The sequence below is a fragment of the Gadus chalcogrammus genome, chromosome 5 (genome assembly GCF_026213295.1).
Source record: "Gadus chalcogrammus isolate NIFS_2021 chromosome 5, NIFS_Gcha_1.0, whole genome shotgun sequence".
Classification (NCBI taxonomy): Eukaryota; Metazoa; Chordata; class Actinopteri; order Gadiformes; family Gadidae; genus Gadus; species Gadus chalcogrammus.
In genome coordinates, this window is record NC_079416.1 from 4,079,447 (window position 1) to 4,102,732 (window position 23,286).

At 47.5% G+C, this 23,286-nt stretch overlaps 1 protein-coding gene across 1 annotated transcript; it reads left to right on the top strand.

Annotated features, from left to right (window-relative positions):
- The first annotated feature begins 904 nt into the window (after positions 1-904).
- On the top strand, positions 905-4,276 carry LOC130382713 (uncharacterized). Its single transcript, XM_056590594.1, has 5 exons — positions 905-1,055; positions 2,070-2,245; positions 3,204-3,312; positions 3,580-3,823; positions 4,016-4,276. Exons 1-5 carry the CDS (start codon positions 905-907, stop codon positions 4,212-4,214), a joined length of 879 nt encoding a protein of 292 aa, XP_056446569.1. The 3' UTR covers positions 4,215-4,276.
- Positions 4,277-23,286: the final 19,010 nt, after the last annotated feature.

Consider the following 23,286-nt stretch of genomic DNA (forward strand, 5'->3'; position numbering starts at 1 on the left):
GCTCAAGCGAAGGACACGCACAAATGTAAGTATTTTCAGCACTTTAATTACGGCAGACTGGTGTAATAATACTATTTTCGAGTGTGACAGTCACGCAATTTGACCCATTCTCACAACACACGCCACACTTGCCATTTCTCACGCTTATTTCCCCATTCATTACTCTATTTTTTTTTTCTCATGATAATAAGCTTTGGTCCTCGCGGCTTCGAGTGGTTATGTAGTCGCGCGGTGTCCACTTTGCGATGCATACGTTTGACAGTTTGTAAACAATTTCCCGCCACCTGCGCGTGTGAGCGTCTTGGTGGAGCGTCTTGGTGGAGCGTCTTTGTATATAGTGCCAAATTTGACTTCTGGACTGCATTCTGCAACATTTTCAAGAAGTGTAAGTAGGCCTACATCAATCGCCTTCTTTCAAATATACATTATACACAGAGATGTTTCTACTGGTTGTTTTCATATTTCATAACAGCATTATGTATAAAAACGTAAGGTAATACATTACTGAACTCTTTGTGTTAGTTAGCTAGCATAACTAGGTAGCAGCATAGTTTGATTTCTCAAAATCAGCTCACCAATAAAATCAGTCTTGGTTTCAAAATGATCACAATCACTTGTGTAATGTTAAATGGCTTCATATAGACATTAAACAATCCTAAGAGAAATAATGTGACATAAACGGAGCAAGGGCTGATGTCAATTTAATGTTAGCGAAGTAGGTGTGAGACGCCTCTCCCTCTCCCTTGCTAATATTTTGTCTCCGCTGTCTGTTCAGATATGACATTTATAGCACATAACTGTAACTGTGTACAAATAGAACCAAATGGACCCATTGGGGCCTTTAATACAGTATTCAATAAAACACTAACATGTAGCTATCTTTTGATAGATGCTAGGTAAGACGATGCTAGGTAAGAGGAAGAGCCCACAGAGAGATCTGCTGTCATTCTGGGCAGTGCCAGTGACAGCCCCCCCTTATTCACCCCCGGAAAATGAGAGTGCAGAGGGCACAGAAGAAATGGAAGATAAAGCGAGATCAGAAGAGATTGAGGACAGTGAGGGCGAAGATTCTGATTGTATACAAATTGAAAACACAGAGACAGAAGAGCCAGCAGAAAAAAATGTGGAGATAAGAATAAATTCAGGGAAGAAGCAGAAGGCCAAAAGTGGAGCAGCCATCTACAGGTGCACTTTTAAAAGGGAGTGGACAGCAGAATGGCCCTTCATTAGTGTAGGCACAACCACCGCCTACTTTTGGTGCTCTGTTTGCCGACATGAGAACAGCTGTGCCCATCAAGGCAAGGCTGATGTTGCAAGGCATATCAAAAGCAAAATACATCGTTCAAAAGAACAGGCAGCACAGTCAACAGCCAGCATTGCGCCATATTATGGCCCAGCCACTGTTGGTGGCATGACATCTCAGGAAGTCAAGGTACTAGGCATTATACCCGCTGCTAGTAGCTGAATTGCACTTGTAGGTTATATGAGCATAAATACATAGTAAATGAAACAAATGCCTAGCTAATCTGATGTTCATTTGAACTGTTCTTATTTGTTTATTTTTGTATGTAATAGTGTTTTCCTATGGACCTTGAGTCTGCTGCTAAGACATTCATTCAATTTTATTAATGTTTTTGCATGATTTGCTCTTTAATTACATCCTTTCTGTTGCAGACAAGGAGAGCTGAGGTAAAGTTGGCAGTGTCGATGGTGGAACACAATGTGCCATTTGCAGTAGCCGATCACTTCAGCCCATTGCTGAAAGAATGCTTCAAAGATTCCCCTACTGCACAGAGCTTCAAGGCTGCCCGCACAAAAATGTCCTGCATAATAAATGAAGCAGTGGCTCCTCACTTTAGAAAGGAACTGGTCATGAAGATGAGGACCAATCCTTTCACGTTGATCACAGATGGATCAAATGATACAGGTCATTACATTTTCCACATTTTCCAGCACCCATTTTAGATATTAATTAATGTATTATATTAATCAGAACAAACACACAAACAATTTCAGTCTGATGTGTACCTTTAATCTGACATATATCATATATGTACCTATCGTTACAGGACGTGAGAAGATGAACCCGCTCACTGTGCGGGTATATGACAGTGATCTCAGCAAAGTTGTCCACAGGTTCCTGGATATGTGCCCCACCAGCGGGCCAAACTGCGGCACAGCTGAAGTCATCTACAAGAAGATGGATGAGGCCATGCAGAAAAACGCCATGCCATGGAGAAACTGTGTCAGTCTGTCATAATGCCCCTGTCAATACAGGAGATAGGAACTCCATCGCATCCGGAGCTCATCAAGAACATGGCAGTATCTACATCATTGGGTGCCCTTGTTACATCATCCACAACACTGCCAAACAGGCTGGCCAGGCCTTTTTGGAGGTCAGTTGCTTAAGACCCTCCGTATGCCTTATGCCTAATGTCACGTCAAACAGGTTGTTATGCTGTGCGGTCATGAACCAATGACAACAATGTCTTGTGACTATAAATAATCATGTATTTTGCAGGTGTGTGGATTTGATCCAGAGGATCTCGCTGTGGATGTTGGATATTGGTTTAAAGGAAGCACCAATCGCAAAGGTTACCTAACAGGTATGTGTGTGCAGTCCCAATGTAGTACAAATTAAATCTATAATACTTTGATCAAATTGGAATTAAGATGTTCCATTCTTGTCCTAGAATTCTGTGAGCTCCATGGAAGTGAGTATATGGAAATGCTCATGCACGTTTCTGTTCGATGGTTGAGCCTGGAGAAGTGTTTGACTCGTATCCTGCAGCAGTATGAGCCACTGGCCAGCTACTTCAAGTCATTAAGTAGGCATCACATTTTAATGATGCAAATGCATGGTTATTAGAGCAGACTGAAAAGTAAATAAAGTATGTAGTATGCACAACCATTTTTTTCTCTCTTTTTCCCACAGATGACAAACAGCCAAGGTTCAGGAGGCTTGTGGAGGCATTCTCTGACTCAATTACAGAGGTGTACCTACTGTTCTTTCAAGCAACTTTTCCAGTCTTCTCCACATTCAACCTCCTCCTCCAGAGAGAGAAGTCGTCAATCTTCCTACTACATGATGAGGTAAATTGGAACCGTTGGGATACAGTTTGCTAGTATGATGTTCTATCTTTGTTCCTTTTTTATTAGCAGGAAATAAATGTAAATTTGTTAATCTTTTCTGACATTTTTAGATGGGGGGTTTTATCCGCAAGCTGCTCTCAAAATTTCTGAAGCCCGCAGCATTGCAGCACCGGGAACTGCATGAAATATGCTTTAAGGAGCCATCCAACCAACTGCCAGGTGATTAGTAATTGTCCAGGTTTTACACATGCACTATCCACTCACTGATCTCACTCAACACACTTTTCGTTAGAGGGCTGCAGTCATCTCGTCACAATCACTGATATGATGAAGGGCTACTTTCAGGGGTGCTTTCAAGTTGGCTATTGTGGTTTTTGATGGTGACTAAAGTGACTCAACACAGTCTTGTTCCCGTCTCATACTGACATGTTACTGCATACAGCATCGTTAATGACCTCTGCAGTTGTTGATTTGTGTCTCTTGTAGGAGAAAAGTTGGTGATTGGCTTCACTACTCGAGTTACACTCAACAGGCTCCTTGAAGCAGGAGCCATTACACCGCAGCAAGTGCAGAGGTTCCAGAAGGCAGCAGTGGCGTTTCTGGAAAGGGCTGTGGAGTATGCCATCAAGAAACTCCCCATGAAAGAGCCTCTGATTAAACATGCCATGTTTCTGGATGTCCAGCAGAGAGCAGAGTGTGGAGTGGAAGATGCCTTCTACTTTGTCGACAGGTAAGTTGGGCTATCAAGTAAAGTACATTTTATCTATAGTGCCAAATCCTAACACAAGTTATCTCAATATGCTTTGCAAGTAGAGCAGGCTTAAGACCAGGCACATTTTCTTGTTTGATCCACATCTGAAAAACAACCCCTGTTTCAGTTACACTACTTTACCAGATCACTGCACATTTTTTTTCTTTTTAGATTTCCTGAACTTCTCCCATACAATGGACCTGAAGAGCGTGACAAACTTTGTGAGGAGTTTCTGGACTACCAGACCATGGACATTGCCATGCCCGACGACCCAGTAATGTTTGACTTTGAGAGATTTTGGGGGAACATGGCATCAATGAAGAACAAGGTAAGAATTATTCTGTACTCATGGGAATACCCATTGACATAATCAACTTAATAGTACACAAAAATACTTGTGAGTAATTAGGCTTCCTATGTGCATTTTTCAAAGGTGACCGGTATGAGCAGATTTGGCAGGCTGTCTTGTATTGCCAAGTTGGTCTTGGTCATGCCTCACTCCAATGCTGATGCAGAGCGAGTTTTCTCTGTGGTTGGACTAAATAAGACCAAGACCCGAAACAGTTTGGCTCTTGAGGGAACTCTGTCATCCATCATGACCGTGAAGATGGCGAGCCTTGAGCCAGACTGTTTTAAGTGGGAGCCCCCTGCCTCTGTCATCAAAATCTGCCACCAACACCTACAACGTTAGACATGCTAAATGATTGACAAATAAATGTATTTTGTCAAAATTCTTGTCATTTACTTTTTCTTGTCACTTGTAATTTCTGGTTAAGAGAGGTTAGGAGGTGTGTGTGTGTGTGTGTGTGTGTGTGTGTGTGTGTGTGTGTGTGTGTGTGTGTGTGTGTGTGTGTGTGTGTGTGTGTGTGTAAACCTCCATTACTCGACTCCTGTCTTCATCATCCCGAAGGCCCGCTCTATCACAGAACGCATCTTGGATTGGCGGTAATTAAAGCGCTGCTGCACCCGCCCAATCACCGGCTCTTTATAGGGAGTCAACAGACATACGGGCGTCTGGAGGCAGGGGTACCCACCATCACCTAAGAGCATGTAACCCGGCGGTGGATACCTGGCAGTCAAATAAAAATAACTGTTTTTCATTACCCTTGTCCTTTATGTTTCTTGGACGGAATGTAACTGATAATTTCGTTGCTCTGTAACATGTGCAATGACAACAAATACAATCCTATCCTATCCTATGGCAATGTTTTGATATGTTGAGGGGAGTGTCTTATGTCTGCATTTATTTGAAAGAGCATATGCACAGAAAAGCAGACGGACGGAGTTACAATGGAGATCCTGCGAGTTTTTAAAGCCATGTGACGCGTCACATCACATAGGGAAGTTAACGCCAGCATTTCTGACGTTTTTATCCACTAATTCATTATGTGAGGCAACTCAACGCAACGTATGCTTGATCTGAAACATGCCTACTCGTGGCCTCTGTTGACATAGCAGTCAGCTGTCCGCAGTCAGCGACGATGAAGCCACGTAATGGAGGGGCGTCCCATTTCTTAGGGGAACGTTTTACCCCTCTGTATTGAGGGGCAAGGGGAAGGGGTAAGGGGAAGGGGTAAGGGGGAGGGGTAAGGGGAAGGGGAAGGGGTAAGGGCTAGAAATGGGATTGGGCCTTAGTCTATTGTTAATGTGGATATTTTCTCAACACATTTTTATATAAATGTATGTATTCTATCAAAACGAGCAACCAGCAGTTGGGAGAGTGGTTCAGCATTAGCCCTGTAGAATGGGTGACCTAAATTCGCGTCCTGAGTACGTCATAGAATTCTTTGCGTTTCTTAGTTTTGCAATTCCCATTATGTCAGAGAAAGTAGGCCTAACAATTGACTTCTTATGTAATAAATATGTCTTAAAATATCCCTAGAGCCCAAATATTACTTCAAAAACCCAGGGTAAAGTAAATGTTAATATTAATGTTACTGATAGTGAAGCCTTTGACACAATGACAAAGACACTCAGTGCCTTTACATGACACTCAAGAAAATCAAATTACTGGCTTAGTCCGGCTATGATTGGTTTATTAAAATGCATGTATACACCTTAGTCAGAGTAAAATCGAATTGGGTTGCTCATAGTCGGATTAAGATTATTCGATTGATAGTCACATTAAGGGTGCATGTATACGTTGAATTCGATTTAAATCGTATTTTGCATTCTGCACTTGCTCTAGATCTTTTCCCGGGGCCATGAGCCGGAGTTATAAGGAGATGATAGGTGTCTTGTAGACGCCGTCGGAAAAACGAGAAACAGCGATTTGTGAGGATGTGTCTGTGCAATCGTGTACTGTAAAGTTAGTGGAACCACAAATAAAGTACCCAGCCTGTCAAGGATTGGTGGCCGAACAGGCTTGCACAAAGAGTTCAAACATGTGTAATTTTAAAATGGCTATACCTGTCGATATACATGGATGATCAAAACATTTCAATGACAAATAATTGGATCAAATGAACATTACTTGTACCAATCTGCCAAAGGGCATGCAGGCAAGAGATGTGTCAGTAAGCTGAACAGGTATTAGCGTGTTTTAGACAATTAACCTTTGACCTGATTCTGTCTCCCTGTGTTTCCCTGTGTTTCCCTTTGCTACCAGACCTCTCAAATGGTGCAGTGTAATCGCCTCCAAAAACTTGTGAGCTTCGCCTACCATCTCTCTTCCTCTATAGCTCGGCATACAACAACAACTGGTCAGAGAGAGAGAGAGAGAGAGAGAGAGAGAGAGAGAGAGAGAGAGAGAGAGAGAGAGAGAGAGAGAGAGAGAGAAAAGATCAGGAAGCGAGAATACTCAAGAAAAGGAAACTGAGAGACAGGCTAAACAGTGGTTCAGAAGAAACTAGAAGGGGGATAGAAAAAAAGGTAAAAACAGACAGGGAAAGAGAGCGAGGGAGGGATAGAGAGACAGGGTTCGAGGGAGAGAGAGAGACAAAGCGGTAGACAGAGTCAAATTAAAGGGATTAGCCAGCTCATTCCCGTTTAATTCCCTTATCAGCTCCTCCCACGGTGGATTGGGTTACAGCCACAATGTTTACACAACCTCCAAGCCTGTTGATGCCAGCGTAGGCATGGCCGACATTATGCTGTATCTCCCCACTTACCTGGCCTAATCCCCAGCACACAACACTCTGCATGGGATCAAGGGCTAAACAATATAGACAGCGGGCCAGTTGCTGCTGTGTCATTCACATATCATTTACTGTTTGCAAAACAGTAAATATATTTAAAATAACATAAAATAACATATTTAAAATGACATGATATAATAATAATAATAATAATAATAATAATAATTCATTCATTTTCTATAGCGCTTTTCAGTGACCCGAAGACGCTTACATAAAACACGAAGAGGGAGATGACAATCAGGGGGGACAAGTAGAAGACAGCACAACAGAGAACAGAAGCAAGGTGGAGTGTGATAGTACATGGTCCCCAACCACCGGGCCATGGCCCGGTACCGGGCCTACGACATGAATAAAAAAATAAATAAAAAAAATCAAGCAAAATGCATGCATGCCATAAGTCTATATGCAGTTGTTAGATTGCATATAACATGTTTGCATTTTTGGCAAGGTCTTAACTTCTTTTCTTAGGCATAACTGTCTGTCCCGTCCTCAACACGTATAGGCTTCAGCGGCTGCGCGCGCAGCCTATGCTCACTTCACTTGTTCAGTTCAACAGTAGTGTCACACTATGAGCTGAGCTCAACCTGACAGTCCAGGGGAGAATGACGACTGTCTTTAAACTGGCAGATAAAGTTGCTGCATTTAATGCCGAGCTCGATTTGTGGGGACGACGAGTGGACAGGGGAGTTCTCGATATGTTCCAAACATTAGTGGGGATTTTGGGAGAGACTGAGGCAGGGCCCATTCTCTCGCAGCTGGTGCGCGATCACCTTGTTGCGCTTTCAAATGAATTTGAACATTACTTCCCATCCTCCAAAGATCCACGGCGAACGAATAAGTGGATCCGCAACCCATTTGTCAATGTCCCGAATCACTTGTCAGTGCAGGAGGAAGATCAATTGATCGAAATAGCAAATGATGGTGGTCTTAAAAGTGTGTTTGAGCAAACCTCTCTGGCGGGTTTTTGGATCAAAACCAAAAGCGGAATATCCCGAGATATCCGTAAAAGCGCTGAAAACATTGCTTCCATTTCCCACCACGTACCTATGCGAGGCCGGGTTTTCGGCAATGACTGCAACTAAAACAAAATTGCGCATTCGATTGGACATATCAAACACGCGTGTATGCACTGTCTTCCATCACCCCCAGATGGAACCTTCTTGTGGCAGGGAAACAAGCACAGGGCTCCCACTGATTAAAATGAATTGTAGCCTATTCTGTGGCCTCACAAACGCGAGTTCCCTTACTTACAAATTGTGTTGTGCATCTTCTTCTTTCGTGTCACATCAGAGGTCCAACTCATTGTCTTGTAGCCATGGCCTTGTCTCTGGTCCCACTTTAAAGTGGCCGGCTTCCGAGGGTGGTCTGTATAGGGGGCAGGTGGTCATAATATGCTCGACAGTCTGTTCAGGGGCACCACACTCGCATGCAGCGCTGTCTGCCAGGCCCCACTTCTTCATTGAAGATTTGAACCGACCGACCCCAGTACGTAGACGGTTCAGCAGAGTCCATTGCCGGCGTGGAAGATCGTCTCCTGTGGCTCCATCTCCTGGATCCAAGATGTAGTGGTGGATTTTGGTGTTGTGCATGTTTGCACTTGATAGATGTTACTTCAAGTCTAGTTCAATATATTATTAGTTAATTTTTCACTTGTTCAAGTTCACGTTCTTTTTTAAGAGTTTGTTACCATCACTGTTCATTGTTCACTGTTCAACACTATATGAAAATATGAAGAAATTGGTAACCCCTGCGCAACATAACCCAACAGCCCCCCCCCCCCCCCCCCCCCCCCGCCCCGCCGGTCCGTGACATTTTTTGGAGAATCAAACCGGTCCTTGATGCTGAAAAGGTTGGGGACCCCTGTGATAGTAGATAGGGATAAGGGTGGTTATGGGTAGGGGAGGTCATAGGCTTGGGAAAAGAGGTAGGTTTATAATATTTGAATATGGGAAGCTTGGGAGAGTCGCGGACAGGTTGGGGGAGAGAGTTCCAGAGTCGGACAGTCAGAGGATGGTCGGACAGTCAGAGTGAGAGTGAAGGAGGATCTGAGGGTTCTGGAGGGGCGATGGGGGATGAGGAGGTCAGACAGGTAGGGCGGGGCCAGGTGGTGGAGAGCTTTTAAAGTCAGGAGGATGATTTTGAAGTTTATACGTTGTTTGATGGGGAGCCAGTGGAGAGTGAAGAGAACAGGAGTGATGTGTTCACGAGACCGGGTGTGAGTGAGAAGGCGTGCAGCAGTTTTGGACCATTTGGAGTCTATGAAGGGAATGAGAGGTGATGCCAGTGAGGAGGGAGTTGCGGTTGTCAAGGTGGGACGAGATGAAGGCGTGGATAAGGGATTCAGCAGCAGGGGGGGACAGGCAGTGTCTGATTTTGGCGATGCGGCGGAGGTGGAAGTAGGAGGTCTTAACAATGGAGCTGACATGGGAAACAAAGGAGAGGGTGGGGTCCATGATAACACCAAGATTGCGGGCCAGGGGGGAGGGAGTGACGGTCGAGGTGTCGATGGTGAGTGAGATGGGTCCAGAATGGGGGTGATAGAGGCAAGTTTGTAGACAGAGGGAACATGCCCAAGGAAAAGAGACAGATTGAATAGGGTGGTGAGGTGGGGGATGAGGACAGGGAGGCAAGCCTTGGTTAGAGTCGTTGGAAGGGGGTCTAGGCAGCAGGTGGTTGTCTTGGACACAGTCAAGATGTGGGAGGAGTCAACAAGGAAGAAGGCAGCGAGAGGAGGCAGGAATGTTGGGGATGGAGGGGTTACTGAGGGCGGCAGTCAGGGAGCTGTTTATTGGGAGATTTTATTGTTAAAGGCGAGGAGGAAAGAGTTACAGAGGTCAGGTGAGGAGTGTGGATTGACGTCCGGCGGCTGGAGCAGTTTGCTGACGGTGGAGAACAGGATGCAGGGGTTCCGGTTGATGAGGCTGGAGAAGTGGGCGGATTTAGCAGCTTGGAGGGCGTCACGATAGGAGGAGATGTGAAGTTTGTATGCTTCGGCGTGAACGGTGAGGCGGGTTTGTGTGTACAGTCGTTCGAGTTGGTGGCCAGACTGTTTCATGGTGCGGAGTTCCGGGGTGTACCAGGGGGCGGAGTTGGTGAATGAGATGGAGGAAGTTTTCCAGGGGGCAAGGGAGTCATAAAGGATGGAGTTCAGCAGGATGGCATTGTCATCAGGGGAAGAGGGGGCAATGTCAGTCGGGAAGGCAGAGGATATGAGCTGGGAGAGTGATAGTGGATTGATTGATTTGATGTTGCGGTAGGAAATGGAGCGCTTTTTGGGATTATGGGGTGAAGGTAGCGGAGCGGAGAAGAAGATGCAGAGATGATCAGTGAGTGGGAAAGGGATAAGATGGGGGTTAGATATGGGTAGGGAGGCGGAGCAGACTATGCCCAGGATATGGCCTTTGGTATGGGTGGGGAAGTCGATATGTTGGGTAAGGTTGAAACAGATAAGAAGGGAGAGGAAGTCAGATGTCAGTGGGGCGTTGTAGTAGTTCAGATATAATGGGTGATTTTATAGAGAGGGCGCGACAGTTCAGCAGTGCGAGAGAGATGGATGGGGGAGCAGGGAAGGGGGAACGGAGGTTGTTGAGGTTGGCAGTACAGCAGATGTGGGTGACGGGAGGGCGAGAGTTAGTCCAGAGTGAGGGGATAAGTGAGCCATGGGGGAGGTGTTGGTTGCGAGAGGGGCCGGAACTTCGATGGATGTAGTGGCATCGGCGAAGGATCCTGGCTTTGCTAGCTGCAGCAACTGGGAGACGATGGTTTTTGTTGAGGCGCTGAAGGTCAACGGCAGTTTAGGTGAGTGGGCGAGAAGTTGTTGGAGTAGAGGAGAGGGTCCAAAGAGTCTGGAGTAGCAGGAGTGGTAATCCAAGGTGAAGATGTGACATGACAGCAGACGAAAGAAGTCCGGGTAGTGAATTGTCAATGGCTAGTAGCTGATTAGCTAGAAGGTGGTAGGCAGTGAGTTGTGTGGATGCAGCAGTGGACCAGGTGGTGGAGTTAGTGGAGTGGGTGATGTTGGTTGCCCCAGACCGTAGCCGCGCAGCAGGCGAGCCCCACCGTGCCATAGCAGCACCCGACTAGGCTACAGCTGACGAGCCGGCAGGGACTGGGAGCTCCCCCCGTGAACGCCGGCTGGAAAGCCAGACAGCTGGGCCAATTTTTTTAGCGAGGCACGCAGTGCATGCCGACAGCCGGGTTAGCAAGGGATGCAGCGGGTCAGTCCCGGATTGGCACAGTCACCTCCACAAACACACCAACGTATTCACCCGGGTCCAGAGCAAGCAATCCACACACTCAGGAGACAGATGGATCCAGCGGTGATAAAGTTTGACCGGCAGACAGTTAGTTAGCTGGCTTACGTGGCTGATAGCCCAGGAGTGTAGGAATGTATAAGTGGGAACGGAGCTGAACAGCAGAGACACGATATGGACTGGAGGAGCACGGAGACTTATACAAATAAATTAACACAGAGACGTGGGAATAAAACAAAAGACTACACTAGGAAACGTTAGACGCAAACAGGGACGGAAGCGGCAGTCTACAATCCAGACGCCAGCGGTGCTCTAACCCGGGAGTACAATGACGTTGACGACACACTATTAATATTATAATATTTTATGGTCATTTCATAATTACAAAATAAATAGATAATACACATGGGACAATGAGGCTTTTGTCTCTGAAGAGACAAAAAGTAAACAACTAATTAAAGTCCCCTCCCTCTCAACTCCCTTCCTCACTATGATTCTCCATCATTCAGAGGTCCTGCATTTCACTCAACCTGATTAGTCAGGTGCCCTGATTGGTCTGAAGGGAGGCAGGATTGCACTAAAATCTAATTTGGCTTAGACAGAGGCAGGCACAGTCAACTTGAAACAGTGCATTTCACTCACTAATTACTGACGGATGGGTAAAGCATTTCTAACAAATTACCAGTGAATAATAGCTCTTAAATATGACCTACAGTAACATCAAGGCAAGTAAAGGAGAAATGAGTGTAAAAGTAATTTAAAATGACAACTGTTTGCGTTTAAAGTGAAGGCAAGGTAAGGCAACTTAATTTATACAGCACTTTTCATGCACGAGGCAGGCTTAAAGTGCTGGACAAAAAAACGTCCTACAATAAAATAAAATTAGCTTAAAAAAAATAAGTCTCAGTCTTGTTCTATTTCATTCCTACTGACCGCCAGAGGCGGTGCTTTAGCACTGGATGTTCCATCTCGCGCATGCGCAGGTCGAGTAATTATACCAAAAAAGTCACCTGTGACACCTGGGTGACCCGAGAAAGTCTATATATTCCGGAGTAACCCGAGGTTCTGTTCCTTCTATTTTCTCGCGAGCGTACTAGCAGGACACACAAACATTGTTTGTTGTAAGAGATACCATATTAGCTTGTCGCAAGTAGCCTTGTAACCCAAGGGTTGGTGCTTCGATTTGACTTCGTCCACCAAGGGCTGCGACTTGCAATTTGTTTGATTTCGGCAGGGGTGAGTAAAGTGTGTAGGCTACGCGTAGTCGACTATCCGTCGGCTAGCGCGGCAGCTGATTTCACCTTTCTACCCTTTGCTTTAATTTGCTTAGAGCATTAATTGGCGGCTAGTTTTCAGTCGCTGTGTTATTCTTTCGGTCTCGCACCGTTTCTCAGGTGCGTTCGCCTAAGCCCGGTTGCTCATTTGTATGCGCCAGTGCGCGGCTTGGGGTCCAAGCCGCCGTTACTGTATTTATTTAGCCTGTTGCGCTCTTTGATTAATCGCCAGTGAGTGGCTTGGGTTTCCAAAAGCCGTCACTGTATTTTCCTGGCGCCGTCACTCTATTGTCGGGCGCATTATTGGTCGGGTGCTCTCGCCTGTAGCTTGATTGCCTAGCCTGCGCTGATTGCTCTCCGGTTGGCTGCTTGGATTACCAAGGCTCGCCGTCACTGTTATTGTCTGAGTGTCGCGTCGCTCGGGTGCTCTCGCCTGTAGCTCGCCGTCACTGTTATTGTCGGGCTGCCGCGTCGTTGCTTGGGTGCTCTCGCCTAAAACTCGATTGCCTAGCCTGTGTTAATTTTCTCTCCATTGGGCTGCTTGGGTTTCCAAGGCTCGCCGTCACTGTTATTCTCGGAGTGTCGTGTCGCTCTGGTGCTCTCGCCTGTAGCTTGCCGTACTGTTATTGTCGGGCTGTCGCGTCGTTGCTTGGGTGCTCTCGCCTAGAATTCGATTGCCTAGCCTGTGTTAATTTTCTCTCCAGTGGGCTGCTTGGGTTTCCAAGGCTGGCCGTCACTGTTATTGTCGGGGTGTCGCGTCGCTCGGGTGCTCTCGCCTGTAGCTTGCCGTCACTGTTATTGTCGGGGTGTCGCGTCGTTGCTCGGGTGCTCTCGCCTAAAGCTCGATTGCCTAGCCTACTGATTAATTTGCTTGCAATTAATTTGCCGACATGCTAAGCGCCCATAGTTGTGTCGCCTGCGTGGCCTCCCTGCAGGTGGAGGATGGCCATGACCAGTGCCCTGCATGTCTCGGGGTTGAACACCTCAGGGAAGCAGTGTCAGATAACCCGTGCATGAACTGTAGTTTCATGCCTCATGCACTGAGGCTAGCTAGGTTGGCTGAGGTGGAGGGCAGACCAGGGTTGCCCCCTTCGGGTCTTGGTCAGATTAAAGCCCTCCTACAGAACCTCCAACCAGCTCAGGGTGTACCAGCCGCGGCCCCAGCGGCTGCGCAACCCACTTATACAGAGGATGACATGATGACTACAGCTGCGTCCTGTAGCCTCTTTGCAGAGGAGGAAGAGCAAGCGTCCCTTGCCTCTCAGGCGTTCTCTCAAGGGTCTCTGGGCTGCTCGGCTAGAGGGTCAGTGTCCGGCCGCGACACTGTTAGACCAGCCGTGCGAATGTCCCTGGCAAGGCTGGGGTTGGATGAAGCTCCTGTTTCATCTGCACCTGTGAACGCCTTTTTTCCACAGGCCGCTCAACCTTCCGTTTTCTCTTTGCCCCCCTCTGAGCCGTACATCGCAGAGCTTCATAGATGCTGGCCAGATTCAAGGGCTCTCTCTAGTGATAGCAGAGTTCTGGCAACTATGACCAATGCTGATTCTTATGGCATGGACCAGTTAGCTCCGATTGAGCCTGCTATAGCGTCCCTGGTTGTCTCCCCGGACGAGGCTCTGAGAACCGATGCGCGCTGCCCTCGGCCCCAGTGCCGGATTACAGATGACCTCCTTACCAGGATTTACAACATTGCTGCCCGTGTGGGACGTCTTGGGAATTCGCTTTCTCACATCGTTCTGGCGCTGTCTCAGACTATACGGGGGTCAGGTGCTGATCCTTCAGCACAGACCCTCAGTGATGCTTCACTGCAAACTTTTGCGTACATGACTAGGGAGCTAGGCAGGTTAATGTCAACTGTTACGTTGGCGCGCCGCCAGGTTTGGCTGGCGCAGTCACCCCTGTCGGAGGTGTGTCGACGGACCCTCCGTTCTCTTCCAGTGGTCCCAGGCCAGACGTTTGGGCCAGCTGCTCTTTAGGCCCTGGAGCGAAGTGTACAGGTTGGCCAGGCTAGCCAGCAGTTTGCTAGCTTACGGCGTGCACCTCTGCTTCATTTTAGGCCGGTGGCCTCTGCGGTACCCCGTGCCAATAGCTCTCAACCACGTTCAGGTGGACAATCGAGGGGCCAGCACTTCTCAGCATGGGCTGACCAGCGCCGTAGCTCTGCGCCACGGGTGGCATTTCAGGCGCCAAGAGGTTCGGCGCCCAGCCGCCGCCCCCCCCCAGGTAGGTACTAAAGTCCAAGGGCCAGTCGTTGTGACGCTTTTGGCAAGAGCAAGAGCTACTGGCAAGAGCAGACCACAGACCCTTGGATAGTGTCCACGCTATCCAATGGGTACACACTCCAATTCCGACGCCGGCCCCCAACTTTCAGCGGGATCAAGGTTACCGTGGTTACCAATCCCGACAGATCCCTGGTCCTGAGACAGGAAGTAGCCACCCTCCTTGGGAAGGGGGCTATCGAAGTAGTAGAACCACAAGAACAGCTTGATGGGTTCTACTCAACCTACTTTCTGGTACCGAAGAAGGATGGCGGGTTTCGCCCCATTCTGGACTTGAGAGGGCTGAATCAGTTCCTCAAGGTTCTTCCCTTCCACATGCTGCATGTTGCGGACGTCCTCCAGGCTATCGCTAAGGGGGACTGGTTCGTATCAATAGACCTGAAAGACGCTTACTTTCACGTCCCTATTACCCAACGTCACAGGCGGTTCCTCCGCTTTGCTTTTCTGGGCAAGGTGTACCAGTTCAGGGTTCTTCCGTTCAGGCTGTCTCTGGCCCCGCGTATATTTACACGGTGTGTAGCAACAGACCTGTCACCATTACAGGCCACAGGTATGGCAATACTGCCATACCTGGACGACTGGTTGGTCATTTCCCCAACTCGGGAGCAGGCGGTCAGGGACACAGCCATGCTCCTCAGCCATGTGGACCGGCTTGGCCTCATGGTCAACTTTACCAAGAGCAACCTTACACCATGTCGGGTTGTGAGCTATCTGGGGCTGGTGCTCGACTCGGTGGCCATGCGAGCCTGCCTCTCTCCAAAGCGCGTAGCTACCATTTTGCAGCTGCTACAGCGCTTCAGGCGGGGGAAGTTGCTGGAATACAGCCTCTTCCTTCGACTGATAGGTATGCTGACCTCAGCATCCATGGTGGTCCTAGGCCTTCTGGAATTGCGTCCCCTTCAGATCTGGGTGAATGGTCTCCACTTGGACCCCAAGTGGCAGAGACACAAGATGGTCAGGGTGTCTGGGCGGTGCCTTCGGGCCCTCAGACCCTGGAGAGAGGGCATACCTGATTGCGGGGTCTCCCTTAGGGAGGATAGCTTCCCGGTGGGAGGTTGTGGAGACGGACGCCTCCCTTTCCGGCTGGGGTGCAGTATGGCAGTGCAGGACTGTCAGAGGCCAGTGGGATGCCCAGCAGAGACTGGAGCATATAAATGTGCTGGAACTCCTTGCGGTGTTCTTAGCTCTCAGGCACTTCCTTCCAGTTCTGAGGGACTGACATGTTCTTGTCCGGACAGACAACACCTCCACAGTCTACCACGTCAACCATCAGGGGGGCACCAGTTTGAGGCAGAGCCTGCGGGTCACGCAAAGGCTCCTTCCGTGGGCGTTCCCCCAATTTCTAAGCCTGAGGGCTGTCCATGTTCCCGGTGTCCGGAACACAGCGGCAGACCGTCTCTCTCGCCAAGGGCCACCCCCCGGAGAGTGGAGACTCCATCCGAAGGTGGTGGGGATGATTTGGGACAGGTATGGCAGGGCAGTGGCGGATCTCTTTGCTTCCGAAGGGACCACCCACTGTCCCCTTTGGTTCTCCTTGACGGAGAGGACCAGTCCCCTAGGGCAGGACGCTCTGGCTCATGCTTGACCAGACAGCCTGCTTTATGCATTTCCCCCAATTCCCCTTTTACTGGCAGCGCTGGACAGGGTCCAGCGTGGCTGTCACAGCCTACTTCTGGTGGCTCCACATTGGCCAGGAAGGCCATGGTTCCCACCATTATTGAAACTCCTCAACGGAGGGCCTTGGTGCCTCCCAGAGAGACAGGACCTTCTGTCTCAGGTAGGCGGACGCATATGGCACACAAATCTGGGCCGCCTGAGGCTGTGCGTGTGGCCCCTGAGAGACAGGACCCGCTGCTGACGTCTTGCGACCAGTCAGTGGTCCGTACCATTTTTAGTTCAAGGGCACCCTCCACTAGGTTGCTCTATGCAAACAGGTGGACGTTTTTTTCCCAGTGGTGCGTGGCGCTGGGCGAAGTCCCGGAGACTTGCTCAGTGGTAGTGATACTACACTTTCTGCAGTCTGTGTTGGACAACAGAAGAGCTGCGTCTACCCTGCGCGTTTATATGGCCGCGATCTCGGCCACACACGCAAGGGTGGATAACCAGACGGTAGGGTCCCACTACCTAATCAGGCAGTTTCTGAAGGGGGTCCAGGGGCTTCAGCCGCCGCGATCCCTGAGGGCACCATCATGGGACCTGCAAGTAGCTCTGAGGTCCTTATGTCTACCCCCATTTGAGCCACTAAGTCAGGCAGACCTGACGCGGCTGTCCATGAAGACGGCATTTCTCCTTGCCATTGCGACTGCAAAACGGGTCGGTGAACTCCATGCCTTGTCAGTGAGCCAGGCGTGTTTGCGCTGGCGCGCAGATGGGTCAGGAGTGGTGCTCTGGCCGAACCCATCCTTCCTACCCAAACGATTGTCTCCTCATCATGTAAACCAATCAATCGAGTTGGCTGCTTTCAATCCCCCAGGCTCTCCAGGGGGTGCAGAAAGAGTGTCAGACCTGTTGTGCCCGGTGCGGGCGCTTAGGGCATATGTTGAAGCGACAACCAGCTTGCGTAAGACAGATAACCTCTTTGTCTGTTACGGGGGCTGCAGGAAGGGGGCTGCCCTGTCGAAACAGAGACTCTCCCACTGGGTTGTGGATGTGGTCTTGAATGCCTATAGGGCACAGGGGCTCCCTGTGCCCTTGGCCGTTAAGTGCCACTCTACCAGGAGTATGGCTACATCATGGGCTGCCTTGAAGGGGGTTCCACTTCAGGACATTTGCTCCACGGCTACATGGTCCTCATCATGTACGTTTGCCCGATACTACAGGGTTAATGTCGCTGCTCCTCATCCTGTGGCGACGGCTGTCTTGTCGACGGCTTCGAGCCCTTGATTGAAGTGAGCACTCTTCGTGAACTTTTTGGTATTAGTCATCCAGTGTTAAAGCACCGCCTCTGGCGGTCAGTAGGAATGAAATAGAACGATAATTACGTATGTAACTACGGTTCTATGAATTCAGGATGACCGCCAGAGTTCTCTGTCACTCAGACTTCTCAGATTCCGCGAAAAGATCCAGTTGGAACAGAACCTCGGGTGACTCCGGAATATATAGACTTTCTCGGGTCACCCAGGTGTCACAGGTGACTTTTTTGGTATAATTACTCGACCTGCGCATGCGCGAGATGGAACATCCAGTGCAAAAGCACCGCCTCTGGCGGTCATCCGGAATTCATAGAACCGTAGTTACATACGTAACTATCGTTTCAAAGTGGCCAGAGTTGGGCCAAGTCTTAAATCCTCAGGGAGTGTATTACAGCTATTTTTTGCAATGTAACTAAATCCTGCTTTCCCATGTTTTGTGTTTACTCTGGGGATAAAGATTGGTCGCAGAAGAACTCACCAAAAGACACATTTGGCACCCGTTCGCGTTGTCGCCCAAGTTTTTTCGCAAGACAAATCATAATTGTTTTTAACTTTATAGTTGACAAACATGTTCCCTATAAAAAATGCAGGACTAAGGACAAAGTCAACCCTTGGTACTGCAATGAACTTGCTAAATTGCATTGTTCCAGGAACAAGGCATGGAACCTAGCAAGACAGACCAATGACCATGCCCACTGGCTAACATTTAGACAATTGCGAAACGAATGCACATCAGCAATAAGGAGAGGTAAAGGAGATTTTTATTTACAAAAATTCACTGAATCGTCCAATAGACCAGGTGATTTCTGGAAAGCAATTAAAAGTCTGAAAGGTGAGCGCAGTACATGCCTGCCTGCTAGCATTTTAGAAGACTCCACTGTTTTAACTGAGCCCTCGGTCATTTGCTCTGCTTTTAACAGACATTTTACTGCCAATTGTCACTTATGGGCTTTGACCATATGAGCCTTCAGTGGTTTAAAAGTTATCTGACTGGTCGCTCCCAATGTGTAAAGGTGGGCAAAATAATATCGCCTTTTTTAGATATTGACAAGGGGGTACCCCAAGGCTCTGTCCTTGGACCTTTACTTTTTATTATTTACATAAATGAAATTGTCTCCACATCTTTATGCGGATGACACAGTTCTGCACTGCAGTGCCTCAAACATTGACTCTGCCATAAATTCATTGCAGCTCTCCTTCCACATACTAGAGAAGCAGTTTAGTGACCTGAAACTTGTTCTTAACTGTGCAAAAACCAAATGGATCCTTTTTACTAAAGCTAGAAGCACTGATTTTAACAGCTTAAAACTCTGCTCTACAAATGGTACCACTCTAGAAAGGGTCACCAGCTACAAGTACCTAGGCATTTGGGTAGATGAGAAGCTTGATTTTAAATCACATGTGAAACAACTCACTAAAAAGCTTAGGATCAAATTGTTTTTTTTATACAGAAATAGATGCTGTTTTACTTTTCCAGCCAGAAAACGTATTATTGAGTCAGTTTTAGATTATGGTGATGTAATCTATGGCAATGCATCCCTCAGCACCCTAAAAACCCTGGATGCTGTGTACCATTCTGCCCTACGTTTTATAACAGGAGACCGTTATGGCACACACCACTGAACTTTGTATAACAAGGTTGGCTGGCCAGCCCTGTCTGAAAGAAGGGATTTTAACTGGAAAATTTTAATTTATAAAACAATCATTGGGCTAATGCCACCATATCTCGCCTCTCTCATAAGCTGGTACCGTAACACCGTCAATACACGCTCCCTAAGCTTGCTTACATTACATCTGCCACATGCCAACACAAAACTGGGGAAGACAGCCTTCTGTTTTAAGGCACCCTTCATTTGGAATGAGGTCCAAAAATCACTAAGGTTGTGCTCATTTATTTCACTTGGGGAATTCACAAGTCTTATCATATGTACACCTGCCTTCTCCTGCAATGATTGTTACTCTTGACCCAACCATTGTATTTTACTGTATTTATTTTGTATGCATATTCATTTTATATTTATTTTCTTTTTTTCTTTCCAATGTATTAACTCCTGTTGTACCCTCGGCACCATTGAAAATGAGGATCTTAATCCTCAATGTGTCTTCCGAGGCCTAAATAAATAAAAATAATAAAAATAATTGGTCGCTGTGTACGTTTTTATTGGGGTGCGTGACTTTACCAATGCTTGGAGGTAGGCAGGGGCAGTTCCATCAACTGCCTTGTATGCCAGTACCCTCATCTTGAATCTAATGCGAGCTACTACAGGTCTCGGAAGAGGGGGGTCACATGGGAGAAATTCGGTAGGTTGTACACGAAGCGCGCTGCCGCATTCTGGATGCGCTGCAAAGGTTTAATTGCAGAGGCAGGGAGTCCAGCCAGGAGCGAGTTGCGGTAGTCGAGGCGGGAGATGACCAGTGATTGGACTAGAAGCTGAGCTGCTTCGCTTGTGAGGAAAGGCCGGATCCTGCGGATGTTGTAAAGTGCAAATCTGCAGGATCGGGCCACCACAGTGATGTTTGCGGTGCAGCATAACTGATTGTCCAGTGCCACACCGAGGTTTCTGGCAGTTGGAGAAGGAGATACAGTGATGTCCTCAACAGAGACCAGTAAGTTCATCTGTGGGCAATCTTTCCCTTGCATTAGGAGGAGCTCAGTCTTGTTAAAGTTAAGCCTCAGGTGATGGGCAGTTGTCCAAGTGCTGACGTCTGCCAGACATTCAGATATGCGTGTTGCTATCAGGGTTTTGTCAGATGAGGGGAAAGAGAGAAATAGCTGAGTGTCGTCAGCATTGCAGTGATAGGAAAAGCCTTCTGATTTAATTACAGACCCCAGGGGTCTGGTATAGAGGGAGAACAGAAGAGGCCCCAGTACTGAGCCTTGAGGGACACCAGTTTCAAGCGTGCAAGGTTTGGACAAGGAGCCATTCCATGTTACCTGATAAGGCCGTTTCAGCAATGCCAAGTTCAGCGAGAGTGGCAAGGAGGATCTGGTGGTTCACTATGTCAAATACTGCGGACAGGTCGAGAAGAATGAGAACTGATGAGAGGGAGGAGGCTCTGGCAGCACGGAGGGACTCAGTCACCGTGAGGAGAGCCGTCTCAGTGGAGTGTGCCTTCTTGAAGCCTGACTGGTGAGGGTCAAGGAGATTGATAAATGAGACATAGGAGGACAGTTGGTTAGCGATGGCACGTTCCAGTGTTTTAGAGAGGATTGAAAGATGAGATACCGGTCTGTAGTTCTGGATGTCTGTGGTATCAAGGGTCGGTTTTTTGAGGAGAGGCTTTATTCGTCTTTCAGTCTTGAAAGACGCCCTGGACGCTACTAGCCTCTGGAGACGGGCCTCCAACTCCCTCCACTTGCGTCTCCTTATTGGGGTGAGGATCACCCCGGTCTTCCATCTCCAGCTTCTCCTCAGCAAGCTGCTGCTCGTTTTTCAGGTGGCGAAGAAACATCCACAGCGATGGGTGCCGCACTTCAACAGCATCTTTCAGAGTGTGATGGTAAGCTACAAAAAAGATATTTTTTACTTTTTATCCTGTTTATTGGTTAATGGTTATGCATGAAAATAATGACAGTGTTAATGTAGGCTTATGAGCAGTGTTGGGAATAACGCCGTTTAAAATAACGGCGTTACGTAACGCCGTTATTTTTTTAGTAACGGGGTAATCTAACTAATTACTATTTCCGTCGTTACAACGCCGTTACCGTTACTGTACGGAAAACGCAGTGCGTTACTATGAATTGATTGAATAAACTGCGTAATCCGAACGCACCCCTGGCTCCAAACACAAACTGCTAGTGAGGAGACCGGGTGGCTTAACAACGAGATAAGCGATTATGATTGGCTAAGGCAGAGTCATGTTTCATGGTAGCCAATCGGAGCCAGTGTTTTTACACACAAGCCAGGACACGCGCGCCACACACACGCAAACGCACACACCAAACCGATTCAATGAAGCAGCAGAAATGGCGAGTCCGGAGCAATCCGATGAAAAGTTGGAATTTTCTGTAGTATCTGGAAGATGTTCCACAGCCTTTGCAACCAAGCAAATTGAAATCCAGGCCCCATCCACAATAACCCCGGTAAATGTAAAAACGCACATCCACAATGAAAATGATCACCGTCCACACTATCGTTTTCATATCGTTTTCAGAATGTTTTGCATCCAAATTCCACACTGAAATAATTTTGATAAACAGTTGTTGTCATAGCTACGTTACTCCGCCACGCCTCTCTGTTAAGATTACAGGCGCACGATCAGATGATATTTACAGTTGATCAGCTGTTTAATCATTTTCGACCCGGTCTTGTCCAGAAACGCCGCTCCAAGTAGGCTACGGTTTGAACTGTCGTCTTTCGTTTTTTTTCACTTAAGAACATTAAGTACAGCGCTCGCCTCCGGCGTTGGAGCAACGAATATGTTTGACTCAATATGGAGTTGTTTCTGGAGATAAATTAGTACAATGTACAGAGAGATTCTCATTTGCATTTCACCTGCCATTCTTTTGATGAGCTTCTCGGTCTATAGCGCAAGCTTGTGGCAGTGTCATGGCAATCGAACGTCATCGTTTCTGAAAGCCTCCGTCTGTCCACACTGCAACGCGAACCCATCGTTTTCAAATTTATCCACCTCAGCGATCGTTTTCGAAAAGCATCGTTTTCAGTGTCGGAATTCTCTGTTTTAGTTTGGACGGAAGGACTAAACGGATGAATATTGATGCATTTGTAGATTTACCCGGGTTAGTGTGGACGGGGCCTCAGTTGGACGCATATCAGGGCCTTGAATGGGCAGTTCAACTATTTAACACATTAAGGCCAAGTGAAAACTGCTCAGAAAAATCCAAATCTTTCACATATAGCAATATATATTTTTTTTTAAGTAACGCAAATAGTTACTTTCCCTGGTAACTAGTTACTTTTATTATAGAGTAATTCAGTTACTAACTCAGTTACTTTTTGGAACAAGTAGTGAGTAACTATAACTAATTACTTTTTTAAAGTAACGTTCCCAACACTGCTTATGAGTGTTTCCCACAGACCAGGTAGCAACGTTTATAACGGCCCACCGGGAGACCTCCCGATCTCCAGCCTCTGCTGCAGAGCGAATTAAAATGGCCGTCAGAACACCCTGGGGGTCTAACACAGTAATATATATAAACTACAACCGCATTTCACATTAATCGCCATGGAATGTTTTGTTCACTTGTATGGGTCCTTCACAACTTCCAGCGTATAATCATGAGTATAATTGACCGCTGTTAAGGAAAATAAAGGATTCTTTGCCTCTAATGACGTCCTTTTTTCACTCTGCAAGTACCGGTAACTTGTCAAACCCCAGCGTCCTCGGTTGCTAAGCGACGTCAACGCCTTTGGCAGACTATTTCTCTGATGATCCACACTACGAATATTGGTAACAAATAAATTGTAAAGACACACCATGCAAAGTTATTTTTTCGTTTTGGCAATTAGCCGTGTAATAAGCGGGATAATGTATAGAACATCACCCCTAGGCGTCGATTATGGGGGGACGGGGGGGACATGTCCCCCCCACTATTTGAAACACGAATTTTGTCCCCACCACTTTT

Bases quoted from the DNA above. Each gene is read 5' to 3' on its own strand.
- LOC130382713 (XM_056590594.1), top strand. From the start codon at position 905: ATGCTAGGTAAGAGGAAGAGCCCACAGAGAGATCTGCTGTCATTCTGG. The intron at 3,313-3,579 runs GTGATTAGTAAT...TGTCTCTTGTAG, and splicing joins GCCATCCAACCAACTGCCAG to GAGAAAAGTTGGTGATTGGC. The intron at 3,824-4,015 runs GTAAGTTGGGCT...TTTTCTTTTTAG, and splicing joins GCCTTCTACTTTGTCGACAG to ATTTCCTGAACTTCTCCCAT.